This window comes from Hetaerina americana, unplaced genomic scaffold (genome assembly GCF_022747635.1).
Source record: "Hetaerina americana unplaced genomic scaffold, ioHetAmer1.1.p SCAF_46, whole genome shotgun sequence".
Classification (NCBI taxonomy): domain Eukaryota; kingdom Metazoa; phylum Arthropoda; class Insecta; order Odonata; family Calopterygidae; genus Hetaerina; species Hetaerina americana.
This window is the reverse complement of record NW_027287052.1, coordinates 3,423,247-3,447,769: the sequence shown is the minus strand read 5'-3', so window position 1 is coordinate 3,447,769 and position 24,523 is coordinate 3,423,247. Positions and strand designations below refer to the sequence as shown.

The 24,523-nt window shown below is 34.6% G+C and overlaps 2 protein-coding genes across 2 annotated transcripts in view; one reads left to right on the top strand and one right to left on the bottom strand.

Moving 5' to 3' along the window:
- LOC139693294 (calcitonin gene-related peptide type 1 receptor-like) overlaps nucleotides 1-6,693 on the top strand; it is a gene marked incomplete at its 5' end in the record, with an annotated part of 88,679 nt that extends 81,986 nt beyond the window's left edge. The window contains 3 exons of the mRNA XM_071591407.1: nucleotides 427-641; nucleotides 2,650-2,691; nucleotides 6,308-6,693. Of these exons, the coding sequence (XP_071447508.1) occupies nucleotides 427-641; nucleotides 2,650-2,691; nucleotides 6,308-6,421 (371 nt within the window). The remainder of the gene's footprint in view (nucleotides 1-426; nucleotides 642-2,649; nucleotides 2,692-6,307) is intronic.
- A 10,563-nt stretch (nucleotides 6,694-17,256) lies between these two features.
- The window catches only part of LOC139693302 (calcitonin gene-related peptide type 1 receptor-like), a 250,636-nt gene continuing 243,369 nt past the window's right edge, over nucleotides 17,257-24,523 (bottom strand). The window contains exons 12-14 of the mRNA XM_071591414.1: nucleotides 22,359-22,647; nucleotides 18,461-18,764; nucleotides 17,257-17,840 (exon numbers count right to left, since the gene is read on the bottom strand). Of these exons, the coding sequence (XP_071447515.1) occupies nucleotides 18,492-18,764; nucleotides 22,359-22,647 (562 nt within the window). The 3' untranslated portion in view covers nucleotides 17,257-17,840; nucleotides 18,461-18,491. The remainder of the gene's footprint in view (nucleotides 17,841-18,460; nucleotides 18,765-22,358; nucleotides 22,648-24,523) is intronic.

Here is a 24,523-nt window from a genome sequence, read left to right as displayed (position 1 = left end):
TAACTGGTTGATTCCAATACATTTGTCTCTTATTCTGACGACTTTGAGGAGATGTATATCTCATCTTAAAAGGATTCAACATTACTTAAAGTTATGGCCGTGCAAGTAACGTGAAAATCTTTGAAAATTTAGGCAATTTTGAAGCTTTGGAGAGAGGGGCGAAGGTTGGGTGATTTTGGTATCCGCAGATCAACGCTGACCGGAAGATGCCTTCAGGAGCTATGGCGAGTAGAAAATTACATTCCTCATTAACATATATCATAGATCATGACAGGCAGTTGCTAAGTATTTTTTAAGTCATCAATTTAAATGGCTGCCCTATTGGGACTAGGATCCTCAGCACCCACCTTGCTGAGGAATAGTTGACGCATGGATTATAAGGAATTAAAATTCTGTATCCTCTTTTTGGCACACTCTCTGCAACAGGTCCTGCACCTCAGTGGAGTGGGGGTAGTTCTCTTGGAAGGAAACAGTCTTCCGCTGCAGCTGCCGCCCGTCGCTCCAGGAAGGCTGTGAGAGCAACACTAATTCTCATACCGCTCCTTGGCCTCCAGTATATCTTGACTCCTTTCCGACCAGACAGTGGGGCCCCATTGGAGGCCCTCTACCAAATTCTCTCAGCCATTGTGGCATCATATCAGGTAAAGAAGGCATCCTCTTTTATATTTCATTCTCTATCTGTTTTTAAATTTGCAGAGGTTTAGATGCTGGGATACATATTGAAATAATATGCAGAAAAAAAACGATCACATGTCAATAGTTTGCACTTAATGCTACTTGCCCATAAGCTATTGCAGAGTAGATGCCAATACTTACGAGTATTTTCAAATAAGGTGCTAAATTATCGTTTTCATATGCACTGGAATTGGATACTACGTTATTATTTATGACCAAACTATGGTTATGGCCAACTACCAAATGCTTTAAATGATAATGACAATACAGTACTGCAACAAATGGGTACTTTGGTAAATCAAGTAATAAATAATAATTACAGATGAGGTTGATATCTTGTTATCAAAGCAACCTTCTGGCTAGTATCTAGCAATAATCTTCAGCATTGCCATAAACTCCATGCTATCATTTCATACTTTATAGGACCTATTTGGACATTCATCTGGGACTTAGCAGTGTTTGCATTCAGAATTTCACCAATTTTTAATCTAACATGTGAATAAAAGTAGCCACAAAAATTCCAGCAAGGTTTTGCTTTATAATGATATTTGAATTAAAAACATTTGGCGTTAAATTACCAACTGCCACTTGAAACCATTTCATAATTTTAGGCTGTTTGTACAATTCTTTCTTGCTTTGAGCATTCATGCAAAAAAGATAAAAGAAAGAAGTCCTTTTTCAGGCATTATTTTTTGCAGCTTTTTACTCATTTGAATGCAAATGAGTGACAATCATAAATGATGATCCAATGAACTTTATTGACATTATTGCATTTTTTTACTCCTTTATGATTTTTTGTATTGTGATGCTAGACAAACATTATGTAGGAGTATTTCAGATTAATATTCCAAATATGATTGCATTAATACATATTGCAGGAACTAATATATTGGCATACAAATCAATTCCACTGTCAGGGAAGGGTTAGATGGAAGAAGGGACATTATGGTCTCAATTTCGCCTAAATAAAGATGTTTACCTATCCATCTGTCTATGTTCATACCTGCCAAATATTAGTCAATTCCTTCATGATTATCAATGTTTAATTTCTAGTAAATGAGATACTCTCGTGTACATCAGTTCCTTTTACAGGATATATATATATATATATATATATATATATATATATATATATTGAGAGTCATTTGGATCACTTTTGATTGATAGACTTTCAATATAAAAGGGACTCATAATATAGGCTAAAATGTGTGGAAAATATTCCCAAATAAGTCTAAAGGGATGAATATTTTTAATTATAAATCCTTTTATAACAGGGTCATTTAGCCTTGCATGTGAATACGTATGCTACTTGGCTATTCAGGTCTCTTATAAATATTAAAAACTTTCCAAGATGCAGGGAGCGTTTGGGGATGATGAGTATATTCGGGAGATTTGGAGATGATTGGGTATAATCTGTCTGTACTATAGTGGTGCCTACATCTAGGTAGGCCATTATTCAAACCAAAAATGTCATGCAAAGACCAGGAGAAAGAGGATATATATTACAGCATTTATTGTTAACGCATGACAGGGTGTTCATGAGTGGGATTGGACATGCAAGCAGGACCTGGAAACGCTACAGTGAATCACAATTAACCAGGAATATTTTGAGCAGTCAGCATTTACTGAGCACTCTGTCAGGGGTCATAAAATAAATTTCATTCAGCCAAAGATCATTACCTCAAAAAATTTAAATCAAGAATATAAGGGAGGGGGAAGTGTATAAAACTGGAAAGATTTACCAGGGCTCAAGGGAAATTAGCGAATGGTTGCCTAAATAGTTAACAAGAATGCCATGGAGAGAATTAATGCAATCCAGACAAAGTCTTTAGTGAGAAGTATGAAATCTTTTACCAAGTTGATGCAAATTATTCCCAAAAACTTATTTCTGGATTAGTAAATGAAAAATTTTTGAATCAATTAACAGAGTTTTTATTTTTTATTGTTCACTAATTCCACTTTTCCATTCCCCAGGGTCTCTGTGTTGCACTTTTATTCTGCTTCTGCAATGGTGAGGTAAGTAAGTCAATAAATGAGCCACTCGTTGATAATAAATTGTGTGCCTTCAGGCGTGATGTGGTGGAGGTCAAACATAATGAATAACTTATCGTAGCACTTTTCCACTAGATAAAATTTTTTATATATTACGTCCGGGTTGAAAACATCTCCCTTGTCTTCCCCCCTCTCTCTCCCCCCTCCTCTCATTTCCTATTATATCCTCTCCCCTTCTTCCAGAATCTTAAATGTATATTAGATGACTCACAACCTCATTTTGTTACCTGATGATGATGCAAAACATTGAAACCCAGGCGTAAAATAAAAATAAAAATCATCAAGTGGAAAAGTACTACAATCAGTTATTCACTCATTGATAGATTAGTTAATTCTAGATATTATTAATTTTTGTATTCTACTTTTGCAATTAATTTATACAAAGTACCGCAACCTTATGTTCAGAACAATGTTAAATTTCTACAATAGAATATACCTATGTTGTTGAATACCAAGAAATGTGATACAGTCGGCAATGAGAAGGTTCAGTTGGCATAACGGGATACTTTCCACACTCTCTTCCCAAGGTATGACTTCCAAATTGCCTTGTTTCTTGCATCGAGCATATTGGGGTTTGTTTCTCCTTAAGCTCACCTATGGTGCCATCCTTGAACCAAGCAAAGCTACAATAATTGGATCAGTCCCCCGGAAGTCAAAGAAAATAAATTATAAACCAGCAGCAGCGTGTATTTAAATCCAAAGGGCAGTTACAAACAAATCGTTAAGTTTTAAGAAAATGAAAAGAATTTGTCCAGTTTTGGAAATTGACCAGTCTCAACAAACAAACTTATAATCCACCAAACTTCAAAACTTATAAACTACACCAAGACATTGTTGAGAGAGGTACATAGTGCTCCTTTCCATGATATTTCAGGAGCACATGAATTATGCCATCAGAGCATGTGGTGTGTACTATTTGAAGGGGATTGATTGGTGGCCATAAAAGTGGAAATCAAACTATTCTGTTCCAGATGCTTGAGCAGATTGCATAACCATCAAATTGGCTGCCTCCATCGGATAAATCAAACTCAATTTTCTGTGTTTGCTTGGATGAGCAAAATTATCGATCAATGTTTGCAAAGTTTTACAAACATTATAATGACACAATTAATTAGATAATTGAATGTAAACTCTGCACTCAGTCATGATGCAAATAGGTTTTTAATTGTTATATATTCTCGTATGATATAAGTTATTCCAAAAATGTATTTGTGGAATAACTTATATCAAACGAGTTTGTGTAAGTTAGCTGGGCAAAGTGCCAATTGAAAAATAAAGAAATCCTAAAGATTTAGTATTCAAAAATATAATTGATTTTCATGAATTAACGGAGTATATTATGCCAGAAAAATTTGGAAAAACAAATTCTGATGAGCGTTCTCCATCCCTGCCATGACGTTAAATGTGGATATCTCTTGTCCTCAATAAAAGTATGTAAGTCAATAACTCTTAGATAATGCACCCGAAAGCTAAAAAAATTAGAAATATGTAGCAAATGTCCACAAGTTGAACCTTCAGCTTAAAACAGAATGCAGAAGAGAGAGCTTCCTCATAAGCCACCATGTTTCTTTTTCAAAATAGCCATTCACATCCACCACATACCCACTTGTTGCTTCAAAAGGTTGTTGAATAATTAATATAAAAAAGGACACTCACATTGTAGATCTACAATATAAGTGCTCTTTTAAGTGTACTATTTTATTTGCGTTCTATTGTGCTGTCCTAATATTAATATATATATATATATATATATATATATATATATATATATATATATATATATATATATACACACATATATATATTTACATATATATATATATATATATATATATATATACACATATATATATTTACATATATATATATATATATATATATATATATATATATATATACATATATATATATTTACATATATATATATATATATATGTATATATATATATATATATATATATACTCATATATACAGAAACATATAAGGAAAAGGGATAGGAACACGTATAAAGGACGAACACAATAGAGGTGGGGAAGGCGGAATCGAACGGATCACAAGAGTAAAAATAATTCCTTAACCGGGACTCGAACCTCGGATCTTTCCACTTGCCGGGCGGATGCTCTTAACCACTTGAGCTATCGAGGATATGTAATTTACCCTGAGATCCGTGGGTCTTATATGTCGCCAAGCGCCCCGATTCTTTAGCCAAGAGATGGCGTCAGGGGGCTGTTTCACCCACCAAAGGAGAAATAGACAATACACAAGAGGAAAGGACAGTGGTTAGAATTCATACAACATCATACAGGAAAAGAACAGTGCGTTTCGTGGCACGCATAGCCAGAAGAAAGAGATGAGCCACATTGGCCAAATACACATTCAAACACGAAATCCCGCCAAACGGCGAATAAATACTCATATATACAGAAACATATATATGGAAAAGGGATAGGAACACGTATAAAGGACGAACACAATAGAGGTGGGGAAGGCGGAATCGAACGGATCACAAGAGTAAAAATATTTCCTCAACCGGGACTCGAACACCGGATCTTTCCACTTGCCGGGCGGATGCTCTTAACCACTTGAGCTATCAAGGATAGAGGCGGCAGAATGACTGATTGTGCAGAAATTGGTGAAGAGTTTGGTTTGAAATATGGCACCTAGTATCCCTTGACATAAAATAGCACTGGAACATATTTGACAGATATCCTTGGAATGGAATGATGAACAAAAAGTAGACACAGTAACCACCATGATGCGTTTTTATTGACCAACCAAGGTTTTAATGCATGGCATCATTTTCAAAATTTAATTATTACTATGAGTTCCAAACTTTTTGAAAAATGGATGGAAAGGAAACTGGGAAGAAGGAGGGTCCCATATTTGTGTGTAACATAAACTAGGTAGGAGCATATTTGGTGTAGCACCAGTGCTTCAATAAAAACTTTTATTTTGATTAATATTAACTAAATTCTTATTTTTAGTTTAACTATGGTAGCATTTTACAAACTACTGGCTAAAATGTGTTACACATATTTAATACGCCTCTTCAGTTTTGTCTGAGAAATTTAATGCATTGAACCGAGGTATTTTTTTATGAAAACCAAAATACAAAAGATGCATTAAAAACTAAGTGAATCTTACCCATTCATGATGTTTATAACTAAAATAACTAATTAATATTTAGTTATTGGAAATAAACAATGATGAAAAAAGTTATTGGAAATATACAAAGATGAAAAAAATGATATGCCAAATTTTATGGAGTCTGTTATGATGGCCTTTTTTTCCATTTTTAGGTACATCATTAATATATTTTATAAACTATTGAAGTGAAAAGAAAAGCTTTTCGTGTGAATGCAATGCTAAGATTTGTTGAAACACATGAAATTTTAAAGATATAATTGAGTGGGTACAGGAAAAAACAGAACTTGATTTGCAAAAATAGTCAAAATACCACTCTGCCACTTCTAGTAATAAAAAGTGACAAAAAATATAATTGTATGATTCATGAGATAATTACATAACTTATGGACCATTTAGGCTAGACATTGAAAAAATGTATTTAATTTCTTCCAGGTGATCTTTGTCTTCAAGAAGAAGTGGATGCAGTACCGAATGGCAAGGAGGAGATACTGGCATTCATGTTCAGGGGTAACATCTGTTTCGGTAATGGGGGAAACATTGGCTTAGCAAAGCAAAGGAAACAGAAAAAGCCCTTTCAATATCTCTGAATGTCTTATTGGCATTTTTTCACTGGATACTGATTCCTGCTTAAATATGAAAAAATGTGTTGTGTGAAAAAATATCTATTAGAATCAATCACTTTTTTATTTGTTATATAATCAGTAGCTAAAACTGTTTGATAGTACGAACATTTAGAAAAAAAATATTAACTGAAGAAAGTTTCCTAAATTACTGAAAAGCAAAATAATTCTATTAAATTCTCGCCAAATCATGATCAAATAAACTCAAAGGACTTTGCTCAAGTAAATATTGTTAACTGTTCCTCATTAAATCAATGAAGTCATTCTAGCATGTAAGCTATAAGCTTTAATTTTATAATTATTTTCAATTTTTTTCACCAGAAGATAACTGTCAAATTTGCCAAGTGCAATTGCAGTGTGTTACCATAATTACTAATAAATTATTCATGGATGACATTAAAAAATGCTTATTTGTTTTATTTCTGCATTAGCCCCCTATTAGCATTCATGCATGTATCATGATTAATTACAGTGAAAAGATTATAATTTAAAGCAGTGTGACTTTTTACTCAATTAATATAAAATACTAGGATTTCATTTGGTTTGTTAGATTTAATTTTTGAGTTCCATTTGCAATAACTTTAAGAGCAATGCTGTCTACAAAATTGGTTGGATTAAAATAATCATAATTTCTTTTCAATCATTTTTTATGATATAAGCAATTTATTTTGCTAATTTTATTTGTCAGAATTTGCCGTTTCATTTTTTTGTGAAAATTTTGATGTAGCTTACAGCCATAAGGTAAGACAGTAAGAGTCAGTCAAGAACAGACTTCTTTAGTGATAATTGGTCATATATGCTTGAGAGTTCCTTTTGTCATTTCAATGAGTTTTCTTTCACTGTTCACATTGAAGGCCTGCGTCTAGCCCCTGTGTAGTAGTTCTTTCATCCAGGAGAATGCAGGATGACCTGGGAGAGTTGGCTCACCTCCATTACTTCAGTCTTGTGACCTTCTACTCTTCAGTGCAGTAACACTCAATGGGAATGGAAAGCATTACATGCACAAGAAGAGACTGAATTCTAGATTTTAATCGATGTCTAATGTGTAGATGTGAATTTAAAAGTGCTCATGGTTGTTCTTTCTAGAAAATTTCTGGCACCACAACCCAAAAAAACATCTATATTTATTTTTCTCCTTGCAATTAAAAGAAAATACTGAAACCAGTCAATTCATTCATCTGAACTTTGCGCAGTTTTGTTTTACAATTTCTATTGGGGGAAGGTGTTTTAAGACAAGTTAATTCTAATTCTGAAAATCATTACCACCTTTACTTTCACCCTGATACTTTTATGGTATTTCTAGTCAGTTTCACAGTTAAATATTTTGGGCAGCGCAGGAAATATTTCCTTGAGAACCTCATTGTCAATTATTGTGTTGTCCCTTCTTCCCGTGACTGTTCAATGTATCTCAATTGTAAATAGTACAGCAATAGCCTACCTCTGTAGAAACATTTAAGGCACATGTGTTCATGCATCAGAATCAATGTTGACAAAATCTAAAAAAAAAAGCTTGATATTCTGACATAATTTAAAGTAGTGACAATGAATTTGGCTTCCAAAAACTACATATAATATATCAATGTTGAAAATAGCTATAGGGACATATAATTCTATTTAAAATAATTGTTGGTAAGTAATGGATGATGACATAGATATGTAAATGATTTCAAAGAGGTACAGGGTAAATACCTAATCATATGAGCTTGAGAAAAATATTTCCAACCATTAAGCTTGGTGGATGAAAAATATTTTGATGTAAAGATTATAAAATTGATGATTACGTCCCTGAAGCAACAAAGTGCATAATTTGATATATTTTTGCTTGATTTCTCAATAAATGAAATTTTTATAGTTATCATCAGATAATTAAAAATGATTTTCTCTTGGAGAATAGAAAATCGTCAATATCTTGCAATTCAAGAAAATGTGAGCAAGTTTGTCGAACTTTTCCAAATACATCTTTGGAAAGACTGATCTTGTAGGTGTGTTACATAAATATTTGATTGTATGTAAAACATCTGTGAGAATAAGATAACCCTCCATTCTGTGTTAACTGGAATATATTCTAGGATAAGTAAACATTTTTAAGCACATTGTATTTTATTCTCTCAATAATACTGATGTGGCAACTATTATGTATCTTGCTGTCTTTATCATACAGAGCAAATTAATGACATCTGCAATTGATCCTGTGGTACATCATCTTGTGGCATCTCTCTACCCCATTGGGCATAGCTTGGCAGTTATCATATTCTCTGCACAAGTGCTATGGAACTTACTGCTTATGCTCCACCCATGCCTAGTTGCAATTATAAACATGGGCAACTTGGCCCCAAGAGAGATTTCTTTTCAGGTTCTCACTGAACATAAGTTTCATATTTCTGCAATACATTCTCCCATCTAATCTACTACAGCCGGCCTCACCCAAGCTGGGTGATTTTTCAAGTACCAGATCTTCCTGGGAAACCAAAAGAGCATTAGGAAAGGAAATTCACCCATCAAGCCTCTTCCCCTCCCCCAACCTTTATGGGGGTAATTCACATGCCGTTGGCTTTAGTATTATCTATCCAACCAACCTGTGGGCTGATTACAGTAGTTGGTCCAGAGACTACCATAGATGAAAAGTAATATCTGATATTATAAGGTTCATGAAAAATTGTTTCAAGATATTACAATTGCGAAAAAATTTCTGTGTGACCTTCCATGTCTGTTTTTTCTGAATCTGTAAACTAAAATGAACAAGTTTTACTGATTGTGAATTCAATCAAATTTCATGTTAGAATTCAGAGATGTAGTTGAAGAGTAGTGGAGATAGTATTGCACAGCATTACTTACTTAAAACCATCATCTTTAAGAATGTGCCTGATGGATTTTATGTAGCATTTCCTCATATTGTGAGAAGCCACTAAAATAACTATGACATCAACAGGAGCAGTACTATTATTTCTAATTTTTATAAATATATTTAATGAAACTTGAACCATCATAGGTTAAGACTAACCAAGTACGACATAGATATCTACATAAAATAGATTCAATTTAATGGCACAATGAGATAGGTGCAGTAGATTCTCAATTATCTGGCCTAAAATGGAAATAATTATACCAGTTAATCCACTCTCATCAAAATTATTTATCGCATTATGATAATTTTTGTTAGATGCATTATATAATTTTTCATTGAAATACAAAGCAAAGCACTCTTCACAAACACTACATACACCTTACCTCGTAAACATTACTAGACTGGAACGTTTATTAGATATTTATTGTTGGGAATAAGCCCTTTAAACAACATGCAAGCTATAAATTAGGAAATTGAATGACTTTGGGTTGCCCATGCTAGAGCAAAACAATTTTCTCAATACTATTTGGCATAGAGATACCAGCATATCGAATTTGAATTTGGAATCAATTTTCAAATGGCAAATTAGTTCTCAATCCTTATAAATTGAGTATGTAAGGTAACACTTGTAGCTACATATTTTGTGATGAATGTATAATTAAGTAAGTTTATGGATTAGATGAAACAATGTTAGTACTAGAGTCACCTCAGCATCGTTTTACAGTAGCTGCCAATGTTGTTACCTAATTACGCACCCAAAATCTATGATATGGTTTCAATTGTGAAGCACCAACATTTTGATCACATTCATATGACTCCATCACACAAGGTAGATCAAAATGTCTGAACAATTGACTGTATAATATTATTTTTTAATGGCCTCCTTCCCTATTCTACTTGCTTACATGCAGTCGAATGATGTATATGTTGCTATGATTGCAACAAATTCGATGTGAAAAGTTTTTATAAATTTTCATTGCACACAGTGAACTCTGTTCTAATGAAAGTGAAACTATGTATGCATGACTGGATTTTCAGAAATGTTTTCCAGGGCCATGTCTTCCAACTTCAAATTATTATATATTTTTACAAGATTAGCTTTTTTTGAGTATCCCAGTTGATCAAAAGTTCAGTGCAAATTAAATACATTGTGGAATAAGAATTTGATATAAGAAAGTTATTAGAGATCTTTATTGCTCCGCAGCTCACATTTTACATCTTATGCCTTTGAGGCTTTAAGGTGTAAAACTTTGTAAAAACAACCTTTTATAAAAGAAAACTCTGGAGGAGTGGCTTTTCACCTCAAGTCAGGTATTTATTCTTGTCTAACTGGTGGAGCCAGGTATTGAAGAACTGAATAGACTCATCTCAATTTTAATATTCTTAAAGATGATAATCAAGGTTTTTATTAATATATTTGGGAATAAAAGACAATTTGCTTGTAAGATATAAGGTAGGTATTCTCAAAAGATACAGAAATAATCAAACAATCTCCTAAAAGAGGCAGTTAGCTAACACTTTTGTTTAGATTGGCCTTTATTCACCAATGGAATAAATACCTGTCAAAAGTGTGGAAGTTTCAGGAGTAAAAACTCAGTGAGTTCATCAGGCTGCTTAGCAAGCAATTACCCCTGATGAAAATGACTGAAAATGAAGGAAACCATATCGATGCATGTGTGGAATAAGAAATTTTATGCAAACCAGGAAAAAAGAAGATTCCCATTCATAAGTACAAAGAACCATCTTCATCAACTGGTAGAGGCAATGCCTTGTAATAATAGCCACATCTATCTCTCCATTCATTACTGGTTCTGCAGGCTATGGTGTCCAGTCCATCTCATGCTCCAATTCCTTGAAGAGCACAGCTCGGGGACATCCTCTGGGTGTCTTTCATACTAATTTTTTTTTAATATACATGATTTAAGTATTGATATTGCCTTAGTACTTGTCCAATCAGTTTTTCCTTTCTTCATCCTATTGTTCATCACACGATCTATTTGCTCTAACCTCTTCCAACACTTTTCCTTACTTTTTCTTTCTTCCCAGCATCTTTCAAGCATTTTCCTCCAAATCCACAGTTCCAGAACCTCTTATGTTTTGTATGTACATGTTTTGTCCGCTCATGTTCACCAGGCTAATGATATCATATGAGCAGGAGATAGTGTTGAGGGGTACATATACAAGGTTTGTATAAAAAAGGTATCAGTAACAATTTCCTCCGGAAGCTTGCGTGAAACGCTGGATTCAGACCGTCGGTTAAGTATATGCATGACTACAGATCGTATTTGTGTTGATAAGATGGCAGTGCACGCCTTTATCACTGAAAATTTGGCAATGTGGAAGATTTGCCCTAAACTCCTCCGAAAGGTCTTGACGCACAACCAAGAGCAGATTTGAGTGCCTGCTTGAAAATACCTTCTCCACAACATCGCGACCATTTCCCAACCCCTTTACAGTCCAGACTTGACACCAGCAGACTATTTCCTACTTTCTATAGTGAAATTCACCCTCTAAGGACACGTTCATGGGACCCTAAGTGTCGTCCAATAAGCTTGCATGCGTACCCTTAAGGACGTAGTAGAATCCATCAACCAGTAAGTCTTCAAATTGTGGAGAAGCTGCTGGCAAAAAAGTGTCAATTGTTTGATTAGATAAGATCATAAATATTATAAAAATTTGGGGCCTCATCATACTTGCAGTTAGGCTAACTCTCTTTGTACGCCCATGTAATTGGGAAAATTTTAATTTAGTTAGCTGAAGATCGGAAGAGCGTCTCCATAATCTGGCCATTAAAATTTCAACCCCACGTGATATCTATAAATAAAAATTGGAATAATAAAATATTTAATAGTAGTAGAAAACTTCACGGAAGACTAGGAAACCAACTTCAAAAAGGAAAGTAGAGCTAGAGCTAATTGAAAGAGAAACTTCTCTGTAAATAAAATTTTCAGGATTATTCTAAATGAAATCATTCACTCAAGGGCATATCTACACCAAAACAGATATTAAGTTTTAGCAACCCATACAGAAAACAGCAAAACCATGCTAGACTAGAGTCAGATTTTGATCTGAATTGCACATTGCACTGTTATATAATCTAAAAACACAGTAATCATTCTTAAGGATAGTTTGAGATACTATATAAAGGCAGAGCTCGCCTAGTTCTGAGCCCAATGGAGTGTGAGCTTCACACATAAGGTTATGGGAGCCAATTCCTTTAGGAATTGCTAAATACTTAAGGGAACTGCAAAATCCCTCTGCAGAAGCTGGAAACATTCTGATAGATCCCAAACTATAGTACTAAAACAACATAGCCATCACTATACTCACTTCTAATCAGATGATCCTTAGTGGGCAACTGGATGGGAAGAGAAAGGTGAGACAACTGATGCACAGAAGATGTAAATAAAATGAGCATTAAAGGAACTCGTGAACAGTGGTAACTGAAATGACTTGTGGAAAATTATAATGGCTGGAGTAAAACGATTTGAGCAGCACATGACCTGTAGAGGAAAATATGATAATGCAGTAAGAAACAGATTGTAATTTCATATTGAATTAAATTTTTAATTTAAAAAAAATGGGAGTTTCTCTAGTTGTAACCAAATGCAAACCAATTTAAATAAACCTATAAAGATGAAATTCAAATATTCAATTGTGAATGAGAAAGCAACACAAAATCAAAAGCCAAACTTTGACCTTGCTGACTCCACAGTGTTTGAAAGAACTACACACAAAACGACTATGGTCCTTTGGATGGTTCATTCAGGTCTGTTCCCAGCCTTTGCTATTTTGATTTCAAATGATAAAATGACCTACTGACACTCTTGTCGGAATGGCTTACTTGCATCAGAGTGATTTGTATTTATAATTTAATTCTCAAATAAACATGTGATGTCAAAGGTGAGAGCTGATTAAGAATATCAAATTCCTTTTAAGGAAGAAAAGTTGTCTCATTAATATATAGGTAAAGAAATTCATTAATATGAGCATGTTGGCATTCAATCTTTAGAGTGTTGATGTCCAAAGTGAATGTATTTGCTTTTATTTTAAATTTTTGCTGAAATAATGTGGCAATGAGTTCATATTGGGCATGGAAATGAAGTGATTGGGTACCATTTTCATTTCACAATGCAAATTTTACCAATATAATATTTGCATTCATTCATGATGTGCTCATGCAAACTGAACATTTTTGAATTCATGTAGCGGCTGGTAGCTTCATGTTTCTGCTGAAAACCCTCGAAATGCCAGAACTAAGTAAATTAATGTGGACGAATGTAACAATTGTATGTTTACCAAAATTAAATACAAAATTATATGTTACTGAGAAATAACTCATATTGCTATCCCCAGTAATGGTATCAGGGGTAGTAAAGTGGAACATGTAATGGGCTAATGTGATCAATTCTATGCCCACAAGTTTGATAGCGAAATTTCAGTATCTTATCTCCTGAGCCAGTTGATTCCTTCAAATGTTTTATTAAAGAAATGAAATATGTGCTCCTTTTCCTTTCTCATTTTTGGTTTTCATGTGAATCAAGCTAGCCATATTGAAAATATATGTATAATTAATTAACTCCCTTATTGATTAGTGTTAATTAAAAAAATTAGGTGTTATCAGATTGCAATGTATACTATTTTATGTCAATTCCTGCCCACACATCATTATGTCTTCTATTGAGATAGCCTTGTCAATGGGTCTCATAATGTGATTTCACCATTTACTATTTCAAATTGAGTAGAATTTCATCAACAATTCTTTGAATTGGTTAAAAATATTAAAAATTGTGATTTTTAATTTTTAAATTTAAGGTTCTATCCTAAGAATGATTTATGAATCACATTGTTGCAAAATATTAGGTAAAATTTCAGTTTTGCAGAGGTTCTAAGATTGAACAGGACTTATTTGGGTTCAAACATGATACCCATCAGAAATTCTAATGCACTTTGACATTGATTTCTGTCGGGAAAATGTGAAGAATAATGCTCATATAATCATATAAATTAGAGTATCATCTATATCTCACCTTTTTTAAAATTGTGACTTTATTTATCTTGACCTTTTAAGTGGTCCTATCCCTAATATTTCCATGAACCATAAACACAGTAACCATCCCGAAGCTTAGTTTAATAGGTGTTAGTAGAGTTCACCTAGTACTAAGCCTGATAGCATGTGAAATTCACACATCAGGGTAGGGGGGCCAGTTCTTTTCCATGTACCAGTTATAGTTTCCTGGTAGGATCTGGTATCCTATAGCATTACATGTATTTAAGAAATTATATTTAGTGGGATGTCATGTTAGAATATTATTTATTTATATTTTACATAGTGGCCACTCAATCAAAAAAAATTCTCAGAAGAGCTAAATGTCTTCAAAATTCTGGGAATAAATGGAGAATAGGGTTGATTTTGTAAAAAATGTTGGAATTTGATGTATGTATCAGGAATCAGTAGTGAGGACGATGTCCCTTTTGAAATAATGACAAGTTAATGCTAGCCACAGACCTTTGAGCCCACAAGTCATGGTAAAAACTTAAAACTGCACTAGGTCTGACCTCAGAGAGACGCAAAGTGATGCAGGATGATCCACATATTGAATAACTAATTTCCTGCAAAGTACCACACATTTGGCATGGTATTTAAATGGTATATGCAGACTTGCAATGCATTATTTTGCTATGCTTTTCCATATAAAGTCTACTTACATTAAACATCTTCTATTTGTAAGAGGAATGGAATATCTTTCTTACATTTTAGTTTAATACTTTTTATTGTTACCATTTTAACTGTTTTTAGTCAAAATGGTTCAGTTATGTCAGTGTTCTCTTTTTCAATAAAAATTAAATACTCCATTTCAATTATTAACATAAGTACTTGTGTTTATTATTTAGATTGATCAGTACACTTAGTTTTAGCAAGCGGTTTTTGAGATGACAAATTCCTTTTTTTAATTGCTTAGATAAACAAAAAGAATTACCAGTTAAAGTGAAATATTTGGAGCCATACATTATATTGCCTTGATTGTTTAATCATTGATGTACTAATTTACATGATACTATCTTTTATACCCAAATTCAATACCCTTAAATTTTCTATACAACTTATTTTTTATAAACTTGATGAATGGCGCGAGATTTCTTAAGTTATTTAAATGGTCTCCTTCCATTGGTTTGATTGAATTACATATTTCTATCTCCTACAGGATTTCCTTGTCTATGGAAATAAAAAAAACCATTGACACGGTAATCAATCCGAAGTTTTTAAGTGTAAGTTCACCCAGTGCCAAGCCCGATGGCATGTGAAATTCACACATCAGTGCAGCCAGTTCCTTTCCCTGGGCTCGTTATGGTCTCCGAGGAAGATCTGGTACCTGAACAAATCACATAGCTTGGGTTTAGCTGCAGGTACCCTGAGGGGCTTAACCGGGTATCGTACATGTACCCTCCGGTCAATAGTCCAACGCTCTACCCCTGGACTACCGCGGGTAAATAAATAAAAATATCATGGGAAAAAATATACAGAATGCAATTATTTCGAAGCTCAAAGTATCTTCACAAATTCATTTTTTTCAACTGCAGTACAAATTTAATTGTACCTTCCCTTTATTAACTAAATCAGAATACGAAACGAGCCCGCTTTGATTAGACATTAGCGTCATCGCTAAGGTGTGCAACATGCGACAAACAGCTATAGCATTTGAAAATATTGACATGGAGGATGTTAAAGATCTTCAACAGGCAGGGTTCGTCCCGTCGATTCAGCAATTGGTAGGAAATTTGGTACAGAATAATAACGTAGAGATTAAGACGCTAAGAACAATGAAAGGGGACGGAAAGGACATATAGAGCACCCAAGGTAGGGGTTTGAAGTGTGCTTTAGGTCGCTAAAAGTATTCTTGAAAACCATATATTGAAAACCACTCTTATCAGTCTTGGTCAGTAGTTTTCATAGAAAATTGGACTAAAATTAGTATGCAGGCATTGGTTTCCTAGATAAGAAAACCTGCATCAATAAAATTGTCTACCATAACCAAACGTTGCATCAAATTGTGATGTTTTTTTGTAAGCAGCTGTTCCTTCTGCAAACATATAAAACGCAGATTTTAAGTAATATAAACAATCGGAACAATTTTCCCCTGTTATGACGTTTTTCAGTACCTTAAATAGTTTTGTTCTGATTGAGCAATCGAATTTCTAGCGCACTCTATTACTTTTTATACTGCAGTCATTTGTTCTTCCCGTATTTAACTCTGCGTGAAAATTCAAATTGATTGTAATGGAGTTACAATCAATTTGAATTACGGATTACGCCGAAGTGAAAAAGGATTAAGTTTTTTCCATGCATATATGGTATTTACGGTCAACTTCAGGTTTTGCTATATCTGAAAATGATATAGGCCTAAATAAGTACCTACTTAAGCGAATTATTTCTATAGTTCTACTAATATGCGAGTGATTGGAATAGGTAAAATTGTTTGAAATTTTATTCCACTTATGTTACCTTATTTTCATTTCAAAAAGTTCTTATAAAATTATATTCTCAGCAATCTCTAGTTTTATTCGCAGATCGCATTTTGACAATACGATTCTAAGAAACAGATTTGAATACCTACCAGTACTTCGAATAACAATAATTTTGTTACCAATTGTGTTCTTGTAAGTTTCATGAATGGTTAGCATAGTAATCTCAGATTTGCCTATCTGAGATTTAATTATCACTTTGATTATCTGCATCTTCAAGTGAGGTTTTGTTGTGGGTACACCTTTCAAACCAGTGAGTTGAAATGAAATCCTTTAAGGTCTAACAGTTTTATTTTTAGTATTATTAAAATATAAAGGTAAATTGATTATAAATCATCAGTAATGACATGTATCTAAAAGAGGAAAATTATAAATACATGAATAACCATTTATTGAAATAGAAGTAAGGCATTAAAAAGCTGAATTTTTGTAAAATTCTTATCAAGTTTAAATTATGGACACATTTTGATAACACTTATGACTTATTTACAAATATCCTCTATGAAAGTCACTCACTCAGCATGAATAGCTCATATCTTACATGAAATTCATTGTAAAAGAGGGTAATTTTATTGGTATCAATGAAGAGTTCATACATTTGATGAAATGACGTAGAGTCCACTTAAATCTCTAAATGGCAAAATATAAATTCATCTGATTTAAAAAATAAAACACCAAGAGGGTTTTCATTGCCTATTTACTATCCAGCTGACACAGATGCACTTTCTTTGCGCATTGCATGGATGAGAATTGTTTATTCTGGTACCTAATATTTATTAACCCTCATTTCATTCACTGATTTAGCTTGATGCAGATACTCTGATCGACAATTGCTGTGTTTCCCTTTTATTCACTCAAAATAGTTGAGTTCATTTTTTCTGTTACTCGGGCCACTTGTGCTTGTTCAATGTGGTTTTATATTCCCATCAATATCATTCCTGGATGCATTTTCCTGTGCAAAATCATTCTTAAAATTCTGTGAAAAGAAAGAGTTAAACAATTTAAAAATGGCATTTAACATGCTTTAAATAATGGGTTTACTGTTGCATATTTTTGTAATAAAATAATGAAGGGCAAGGAGAGAGCGATAAATTTAAGTGGTATGTGGTAATTCTTTTATTATAATTGAGATTTGCAATTACTTGGGAGTGCAGTTTTGCTGGACTTTATTAAAACCACACCGCAGTGTGCTCATATGCATTGATTTCTGGAACCAAAAATTTGCACCCAAGAACCAACAGGACCCCAAAAAACATGAAAAACGAAGGCATTTCCAACTTTAACCTATAAATCTTTTATTAAAAAATTGAATTGTTATATTTTTATATGGCCAATGTAAATATATGGTGAATAATAATGGTGGCCATAAAGATAATAATGTATGATGAATGGAACAGAAGACCTTCATATCTGTCCCTTGAGGACTAACATTCATTGAGTCCCTCCTTACTCGATGAATTACAAATCTAATTATTCTTCAAAATCACAAATTAGATAAGTCAGATATAAGAGAATTCAAGAGTTAAATTGACCCACTGGCAAGAAAACGTTGGTATTTCATCAATCTCCTAAAAATCACAGAGCTTTTTTATTTACCTTTCAGTTTCCATAGGCAAGCAACATCTTTTTACACACAGGTGTCTGGACAGGTTTGATTTGTCTGATTATTTATACTGTTTGCTGCTGCCTCTGTCGCTCGGAAGCTTCCCCCTCTATCTCCGATCGCAAAGGCTGCTGTTGTCCCATTGCCAACTCCTCCGCTGTAGCCTAAAGCTCCACCTGCTGCACCACTTGATTCACTATTGTGCCCAATGGCTGAGATTATCTTTTTAATCATGGATCTCAGTGCCTGATGCACATCCACATTGGCAAAACAAAAGAGACAAGCCACGCAGAACCCCTGGAATGGAGGAATGTAATGCAGAATTGTAGCAGACACTACTGAAACATCCAGCAAGGTTATGGCATGTTGCTATTCAAGGAATTTAAATAGGTTGTGAAATCATGACCATGATAGAGAGAGGGCTGGTAATGATTTTATGATACAAACCAATATAACGGTGAAGAACTTAGCAATTTGAAAGGGGATGCTTTGCAACCTAATTTAATTCTCCAAATTTAAAAGCTTCTGTATTTGTGATTCATAAGCTCAGAGAAATGCCTTTCAAGCTAGCATAACCCCTCATCCGGGATTCACTTAGTCTTAGGTTCAAATAACTTCTCTCCCTAAGAATCCTGATATAGTTACTTCTTCCTAACTATTGCACATTCAGATATTTACCTAATGATCCACATTGGATATACAGGGTCGTACCCAAAGTGGTAGGACTAATTTTTTTAGAAGAATTTTATTGACGATATACTTACATCAACTTAATAATCTTCAAAGTATGCTCCTTGAGCTGCTATACACTTAGTATAATGTTGCTCCCATTCCCCGTACGCCCGCTGGAAATTTTCTTTGGGGATGCCGTTGATGACCCTCGTCGAAGCCTCTAGAACGGCTTTTATGGAGTCAAAACGTCGTCCCTTGAGCTGTCTTTTCATCAGGGGGAAGAAGAAGAAGTCCGGTGGTGCCAGATCGGGAGAATAGGACGGGTGCGGCAACGTGGCAATGCCGTATTTGGCCAGGAGCTGTCTGACGACGAGCGCGCCATGGCACGGCGCGTTGTCATGATGAAGCATCCAGTAGTTTGCGAAGGCCGGTTGGACTCTTTTCACGCGTTCTCGGAGGCGGGTGAGCACCTGCACGTAAAAGTTCCTCACAGCACAGCAGTGACCCCACTCTGTCCACATTTGTGTCGGTTCTTGCCGTCGACGGCCGTCCGGAGCGATGGTCGTTTTCAACGAGCTCCCTACCCTCTTTAAACAACTTGGGCCACTCAAATACTGTGGAACGGCTTAAGGCAGTGTCCCCAAAAGCCTGCTTGATCATATCGAGGGTCTCAGTGGCCGTCTTCCCGAGTTTCGCACAAAACTTCACGGAATAACGTTGCTCTAAATTCAGATTCATTTTGTTTCTCGACGCGGACAAAAAACTTGCTTCACTAAAAACAATGTCCTCAGTCAACGACAGCCCGCAGGCGACTGAGGTTGGTGTCGGTCTGTTGCTAAGAGCCTCCACTACCTTACCCTGCCAAGCAGACCCCCCTCCACTGCTCCGTTCGCGCCAGAGAAAATCAGTCCTACCACTTTTGGGTGCGACCCTGTATGTCTCCACCAAATTCATTTTGTGAAGAAATTATATCGTTAAAGGTCATTTCCATAATCATATCCAGTTATCAATCCAGAATAAGTTTGATGATACTCAAAAATGAAAAAAATCTGAGCAAACCATAAAAAATAACAAAAAAAATATTTTGGAGATTGTGTTTTGTGAATTCATTCATTTCTAAACTTAATCGTATAAACATTCTACCTGAGGCATATTCATGTAGAGACTGTTAGGGTTTATACCTCACCGTTCTCCTTACTTTTGTTCAAGAACAGTCAAAAATTGGCAAGACTCCACAGTTTTTTCCAGAAAAATTGCATGTTGAATTGTAATGTGGGCAGATGGTTGTCCCTGTGCCTAGCAGGAGCTTAAATGGTCAATGGTACAATTTTCTCTTCCAACACACATGTGTTTTTTCTTCAGCTGTAGTAGCCCTGAGGGGGGTGAAAAGGGAGGTGAGATGTCAATCCTAACTAATGATGGAGTTCCTGAATTAAAGCACTGCAAAGGAATGCTTTGTTGAGTGAGGTTTGTACTTACTCCAAGCTGCAGTAAGTTAATCGCTCCCTTTTCATGCTCCTTTCTTAATTCTTCACTCTTAAATTTATTCCTACCAGTTTCTTTTAATCTGCCATTATCTTTTTCTAGGACATACATGTTTCATCCTAAGTCTTCCTCAGTATGTCTACCTATTAAATATTCCTGCTTTTATTGTTATTAATATGATTTTGTGACTCCAAAGATATCTACTGTGTTTGTTACAGATTTCTTTCTTCTTTCACTCATTGTAGAACTTGGGGTTAGTGGAACTTAATGAAAGACACATGTTGCTGTCCACACCTAATTATGGTAGCATTAAAGCACATGTTCTGATGGTAAAGATTAAATATGTGAGTGGTCTGTACCATTCTTGTTTCTCATGGTTTTCACACATACTGCTCCACCATAAAATGCCCTGCATAGCTGATTTCCCTACTTTGTTAATGGTTTCAGCCATTTTCACTATCTTTCTTTTTTAATACCACATTAAATTGGCTTCAATCATAGTTTTTCCAGGTGATAACATTCATATCTCATACCATTATCTTTTGTTAACTGAAAAAAGTGTTTGACTCACAGAGTACTCCTTAAGTATTTTGGTATTCTGTATCCTATATCCGTCTTCCATTTGCCAGTGTATATTATTATTTATGGCACTGTAGAGATTGTTTCCCAAATATCAAAACTTTCTTTCATTGATTTGATTGCTTCATTTTATATTATTGATACCATACTCTCTGGCACAGACCTGAAGCATGGTTTGATTGTTTTAATGTTATGGTTTTATTATTTCATTACTTGTCAAGTTATTTTATTTTTTCCCATTTTACTTTTTTTTTAACTAGTAGTTATGATATAGTAAGTCAGAATTTAGTGTTAACCTAAATTCTTCTCTTTCTTGCCCCTGAGGTTAGCGCACTGACAGCCCAACATGCTTAATCCATTGGTTTATAAGGATGCTGATAATTTCTTGATGATGAGCACTTTCTCAGGTGTTCCTTGAATATATCTTTTCTCATGGCATATAATTACAATAATGGGTAAAAGTGCTCATAATGGTCATCTGTTGATACTCAGTGCTTACTCAAGATTTACAGCCTTATATGTTTTATGTATTGATTGAAATAATCTTCAGCCATTGTAGAAAACTCCTGTCTTTCATAATTGTTAACCTTCTGTTGTGTGTAGTTGGCATTATCAAATGCTTTCTCTAAATCTCCAATATGATGTTACTCTTTTACTACTGCCTCCTACGTTGCTTGCTTGAAGAATAATATAGCTTCTTTCTCTCACTTTCCAAAAATGTCTTAAACACATATAAATATATATTTCATTTTGAAATATTGGATTAGTATCTGTGGTAGGGATCTAATCTTGGGTAGGGATCTAATCTGGGATAGTTATCTACTCTAATTTCTTGCTTTGATTTCTGAACATAGTTCAGGCCCTTGAAAGAGAAAGCAGTCCATGATAATTTTTAAGTTGTTGGTTTGAAAATGGACAGATTTTACAGCCAGCAATTATTTACTGGTCTTAATAATTTTTTTACCAAATTCCCATATCTATGTCATTGACTGCAGCTCCTAACTGTCTGTAGGCCTGCGAAACTGCCCAAAACCTATGATGCTTGCAGTTAATATTCAGGAAGTCAAACCCAACAATGAAAACATTAATGGATATACTTGCAATATGCATTTCCGTTCTTGAAAAACTGAAACAATCAATCTAAAAATTACACACCTGTAATGATACCAGTCCTGCTGCAAAAATTTCATAGAATGCTTCCCCAGGAGCATTAGGTTCAGGCCGGACAGGAATCAGAACATGCTGTATTCCAAACAGGGGAATCAGGATTAGAGTTGCTCTGACAGCTTTTTTCATTCCTATTGGGGCTGGATTAGCTGACCGTGAGTGAAGTTTTGTGAGTAGAACTCTGACCACATTGATTAGGAATATTAAGCTTGCAGTCAAAGTGATGATGATTGGAGCTATCAGGATCCACTCATAAACACTGTCTCCCAACCAGCATCTATTGAAAAAAAAATGAATGGAATAAAAAAATGTTAATGAAATATGGGTAATTCTTAAACAATATAAATTTTATTATATGCCAATAAACTAGTCAATTAAAGCCATAATGCTTTTTCATGTACTTCTTTTATCATGGCTAGGCAGTGCATAATTATAACTCTGAGTGAGATGTTCATTACATTACTAAAATGCGTGCCACGTTGTTTACCAAACAAGGATAGAATTGGTTAAAAATCTGAGCAATTTTAAATTGTGTGCGGTCGTGAGAATTATTCACTTTTTCAATTATTTATCATAGAAAAAGTCATTTATAACTTCCTTTATGCCATGGAGTACTTGCATGGGTTCTTATGGGGCACTTTTCAATCTTAACCCTTTATTCCATTCTTAGTGACATTTTCCCATTTCCTCCACTTCATAATCCATCTTTACTTAATTCTAAATGATTCCCCTGGATCCTTCCATTAGACATCACTTCATAAAGCCTCATAAGTATCTTTTATGATATGATAACCCAATAATAAAAAATGAATGAAAAAGCCAGATTATTTAGAGAAAAATGTAGGATTACTGATATTAATACTGATTAATATTCCATTCAAATGAAATATTTATTTTTAGAGAGATGCAAAGAGACTGAGACTTACTTTCTCTCTTATAGACTTTCCCCTCCCCTCTTTACAGTATTTGCTCAGTCAACTGATTGTAATTGACCTTTTAAGATTGACACTTATTTGACCTGCCCACTGCAACATGAGTATGGATAAATTCAAAGCTTAAGGCAATAAATTATGCAAGAGAGTGTGGAAAATAGAGGGAAGTAGGAGGAAGATGGGAATTAAGAGGTATGAGCCAATGGCTTAGGTAAGAGTTTGTAATTTTACCCTATTAAATTTCCCTGATTTTCACCATCATTGTATTCTGTTATTAGTTTTCTACTATGGGAATGTATTTCATGTATCATTCAAATCATCTGAAAAGGTTATGGTAAAATGATGAATGAAGTGTAATGATAAATAGTTTTAACTATTGCTCCCATTCGTAAACTATTGAAGTTCTTTGAACCTGACACCTGAAAAAGTGTCCTCAGTTTGATGAACAATGCTAAGGTGTCAGTAAGGAATTTTGAACAGATGATACTTCTAGAATATGGTTAATGACAGGATTCACTTGCTTCATGGGTTGCAAAACTGTGCGAATTGCCCCCCTCCACCCAAATTGTATCACCCTGGTTACACCACTAGTGAGGGTGGTGGTAACATCCAGAGAAACCATTTCAGGGCCACTATCTCATACAATGCTTGTGTTGAAGATGCTTGCCCCTGCTGTGAAGTCAACCATCAGAGCAACAACAAGAGCCCATATACGAAATCAAACAAAACTTTTAAGTTGGGAATCAAAGATTCCTTCTCAAGGGAACCTTTGCCCAGAAAGACTGCTCTTAATTTATTTAAGAAATTGGGATCTTCAAAAATAACTCCACTCCTTGTTAAATAATCTGCCAATTCTCTTATAAATTAGGATGATAAGCCAAGTGCATCCTGAGTGCAATATGGAGTAGATCTGACCCCAGGGTTGAGTGTTCTTATTTGATAAAAAGGCTTCTTCACTGCATTTAGTATTCTATTTGCCTCATGATAGGATCATTTCCCTGCATCTTTAACTATAATTTTAGCATGTGACATTGGTATGTACACCCTCGAAAACCACCTGAGTTGCTGAGCAGTCTATGTCCAATAGGGTGAATATTATTTGCCTTATTGCAAATAAATGCCCTAGTGCCAGTTTGAGCATTGCTGTTTGCCAGGTTCTGTGTCCCTGGTTAGATCAATAGTTGTTCAATTCACACTGAGCCATTTGAACTGCATAGATTT